This window comes from Arachis hypogaea, chromosome 1 (genome assembly GCF_003086295.3).
Source record: "Arachis hypogaea cultivar Tifrunner chromosome 1, arahy.Tifrunner.gnm2.J5K5, whole genome shotgun sequence".
Lineage (NCBI taxonomy): Eukaryota > Viridiplantae > Streptophyta > Magnoliopsida > Fabales > Fabaceae > Arachis > Arachis hypogaea.
The window spans coordinates 60,352,241-60,356,556 of NC_092036.1; the positions used below are offsets into that span (position 1 = coordinate 60,352,241).

Genomic DNA, 4,316 nt, shown 5'->3' on the forward strand with positions numbered 1-4,316 from the left:
CGCGAAGAGAAGAGATGGGTGAATAGTATTCAAGGGTTTCTCTTCTCCCCTTTCTCTTTCAACTGGGTGTGTCTGTTTGTTAGTATATTATGAGTGATTGGGTTCATTAATGAACCCTTATATATGTTGGGTTTGGGTCCAATTTGGGCCCGGTCCAACCCGTTAGCGTTTTAAGCTCGTTTGGCCTAATTTCGGGCCAAATCTTTAAAATTAACGCCCGATTTTCAACTTCTAATGTTTTTCTAAGGTTTTTTACGGTTTTCACTTTTCTCGTGCAGTACCGGGCAGACTTGAACTGGTTCAACCGGTTCAACTGTCGGTTCGCAATTTTTCACGGTTTTTTACAGAAAGTACATTTTCTGACTCAAAAAGACCCACTGAATCCAAAAATTACCTTTACATCCTCAAATTCTCTCTCTAACTTTTCAGAATCTTATCTGAAAAATTAATCACTTAATTAACCGGTTGATTAGTTGCGGTTCTTACAGTTATTCTTGTTATAGAAAAAGTCAAAATAAAAGTTTTTTTTATAGTTGTTGATTTTTTACATTAATCCAAACCTATATAATTCAATAACTTTTCAATTATTTATATATTCATAAGTTTTTATTGTTTTTTAAAGTTATTTTTTATTTGCTACTAATGTATTATAATACACATTATAATTTATACATATTAAGTTACTAACATGTAATATTTTTTTAGTGTGTAATATATTAAAATATACTTAATCTATAATAATAATAATAATAATAATAAAATAATAATACTACTTTAAAAAAAATAGAGGGACCATGGCCAACTTAGGCCCTTAGATCCGCCCCTTAAATCTGCCTCTTCTTAAGATAGTTCCAAAAAGTTGATTATATATTAAGCTCAGAACAGAACTGCTGACGACTCATGCATATAAATGCCTTTTAGGTTTTACTTATCCACCCAGTGGCGAATCTAGAAATTTTATAAGAGGGGAACCAAATTAAATATAAAATAAATTAAAATACAATATAACAAAATGTCAACAAAATATAATTTATAGTATATAGGTCAAAATTAATAATTATATTATATAAAAATCAACATTCAACTACATACTTTAAGTTTTGGTATTTTTAAATTTGTTCAGCGATATTTCATATAACTAAAATTATCAATTTATTATCTGAAATAAATTTTGAAACATTCTCTTTTTCAACATATACAATCATATAATAATATGCTAAAAATGTATTTTTTTATCTTATTTTAATAATTTTTATTGTTTAAAAAGTCTATTCAATTGTTATTGTTGTCATGGAAAAAGTCAAAATAAATTTTTTTTTATAGTTGTTGATTTTTTACATTAATTCAACCCTATATATTTCAATAACTTTTCAATTATTTATATATTCATAAGCTTTTATTGTTTTTTAAATTTATTTTTTTATTTGTTACTAATATATTATAATACACATTATAATTTATATATATTAAGTTATTGACATGTAATTTTTTTTAGTGTGTAATATATTAAAATATACTTAATCTATAATATATATATATATATATATATATATATATATATATATAAATTATATAATAATAATAAACTAATAATACTATTTTTTTAAGAAAAAATGGGAGGACCATGGCCACCTTACGCCCCTTAGATCCACCTCTTCTTAAGATAGTTCCAAAAAGTTAATTATATATTAAGCTAAGAACAGAAGTTCTGATGACTCATGTATATAAATGCATTTTAGGTTTTACTTATCCACCATATCCCAGCATTAATTTAGTGCACGCATTAGCACTGATCCAAACTAAAGCAACTTTCCATAAGTATATTTTGGTTTTTTTTGTTCCTATTTCAACATGCACGTGCTTTATTTTGTGACTTATCTCTTGACTGTTTAATGAATTTAGGAAACACTTTCCATATATATGTGTTGTCTATATATATATATATATAAGTTCCAATAACAATAATGAAACAGTACTTGTTGAGCAAGTGGAGCTGCATTACTAAACCTAGCTACCTTAGTTCCAATAATATGCATGTCACCTGTATGCCAATAGTAGGACCAATAAAGTAGTTTAATTTACAAACAAAAAGGTTATATAATTAACTTGATGAAAAAACAAAAAAGATATATAATTTGATTCTGATACAGGATACCCATCTCAACTTTCCTCACATGATAAAGCCACTTGGTTTAATTTGTTCTTGTTGGGTCCTATCTCCTTTGATCAATTCTAGATCTGATCATAGTGAGATATAGTTCTGTTACATTTGCTCTAACATGGGTTATGGCAAGCTTGGTTTCATTCTATTCAATGAAGAAGACAACAAGAGACAACAAAAGATTCCCTTTTGTTCTGGTTCTCTGGTGGGTCTGGACTAATGAAGAACAACTTTGAATACTTGGACTTCTGGAATTTCTTGTCAGAGGATGATAACATAGTTGGTGTGGTTTCCTTGCCTATGTTGTTGTAGCTTTTGTGTTCGAATTTATGTGCAAGAGAAGAACAACACAACACTGACATGGAACAGCTCTTGGTTCACCCTGGAGAAGAAGATGATGATGATGATGAAGATGGAGAGAACTTCACAACTGCAGGCATTTGGAGCCAACTCACATTTCGATGGCTGAATCCCATTTTTAGAAAGGGTCGAGTTCAGAAGCTTGAGCTTGCTCACATTCCTGATGTTCCTCATTCTGACACTGCAGAAAATGCTTCTTCCTTATTGGAAGAATCGCTTGGCAAACAGAAACTTGAAGGGGCTTCCTTGACTAAAGCTATAACCAGTTCTGTGTGGAAGTCCTTGGCTTTAAATGCAGTTTTTGCCGGTATATTTTATTACTCTTTGGATGCTATGTACTTTTTTACATTTATTGTTTATGGTTATTACTGATTTGTTTTTGTTTTATATTTGAAGGGGTTAATACAATTGCATCCTATATGGGTCCATTGTTGATTACATACTTTGTGAATTTCTTGGGGGATGATAATTCCAATTCAAGCATCCAATGCGGCCTCATTCTTGCATTCATATTCTTCCTCTCAAAGACATTGGAGTCACTGAGCCAAAGACAATGGTACTTTGGTGCTCAGAGAATTGGAATTCGAGTGTGCAGGGCCAACCCATGGAAAAATCATAAACTTGGTGAATGTGGATGTTGAAAGAATTGGGGATTTCTGCTGGTACATTCATGGAGTTTGGTTGCTTCCAGTTCAGGTTATTTTGGGCTTAGTGATATTGTACATAAACTTGGGATTCTTGCCTTCAATTTCTGCACTTGCTGTCACCATTTTGGTTATGGTGTGTAAAACACCTTTGGCCATATGCAAGAAAAATTACACTCCAAGATCATGGAAGCTAAGGATACAAGAATCAAGATGACTTGAGAGATAATGAAGAACATAAGGATACTGAAATTGCATTCATGGGAATCTACATTCTTACAGAAACTCCTCCAATTGAGAGACACTGAGAAGAGTTGGCTGCAGAAGTACCTCTACACTCGCTCAGCAGTAGCCACTCTTTTCTGGACTTCTCCAACTTTGGTTTCTGTTGTTACTTCCGGCATCTGCATACTGGTGAACACAGAACTGACTGCGGCTACTGTCCTCTCAGCCTTGGCAACTTTTCGGATTCTGCAGGAACCAATCTACAATCTTCCTGAGCTGATTTCCATGATAGCTCAAACAAAAGTCTCTCTTGATCGAATCCAAGAGTTGATCAATGAAGAGGATCAGAACCAGTTTATGAACAAGCACACTTCAAAAAATTCATCAATTGTTATTGAAATCAAGCCAAGTGAATATGCATGGTTGTACTATATAAAGAATCTCCGTCGTAGAAATCGCTATCAAGCAACCTCAAAAATCCGCTGAGATTCTTGTGTACTACTACCTAGGTACATGGTTGTTGATGGCTGTTATTGGACCATGGTCCCCCCATTTTTTTTTTTAAAAAAAGTAGTATTATTAGTTTATTATTATTATATTAATTATAGATTAATTATATTTTAATATATTACACACTAAAAAAAATTACATGTCAGTAACTTAAATATTGTTTTAGTGATGAATTTAAGGAATTATTGGTTAAACCTGGCACAATAGTGCCATTACACATTGGCCCTGCAACACAGGTTTGTCCATAGTTATTGGTTGCATTGTTAAAACTTGTATCTCACAGTAATCATAGTTTTACTTTATATGTTCCTGATTTTTATTTATTTATTTATTTTTGGTTGTTCGGTTGGACATATTTGCTGAATTTGAAAAATAGAATTGTTGGCATCAGAAGGAATTGTGAATAAGGAGGACTC

General features: G+C 31.6%; 1 protein-coding gene across 1 annotated transcript; it reads left to right on the forward strand.

The window, feature by feature from the left end:
- The first annotated feature begins 1,964 nt into the window (after nt 1–1,964).
- On the forward strand, nt 1,965–3,989 carry LOC112805251 (ABC transporter C family MRP4). The gene is given in 6 exon segments (XM_025847654.3): nt 1,965–2,043; nt 2,237–2,375; nt 2,377–2,828; nt 2,918–3,107; nt 3,109–3,320; nt 3,323–3,989. Coding segments are annotated over 6 exon segments (1,626 nt in total). The 3' UTR covers nt 3,877–3,989.
- The last annotated feature ends 327 nt before the right edge of the window (nt 3,990–4,316 follow it).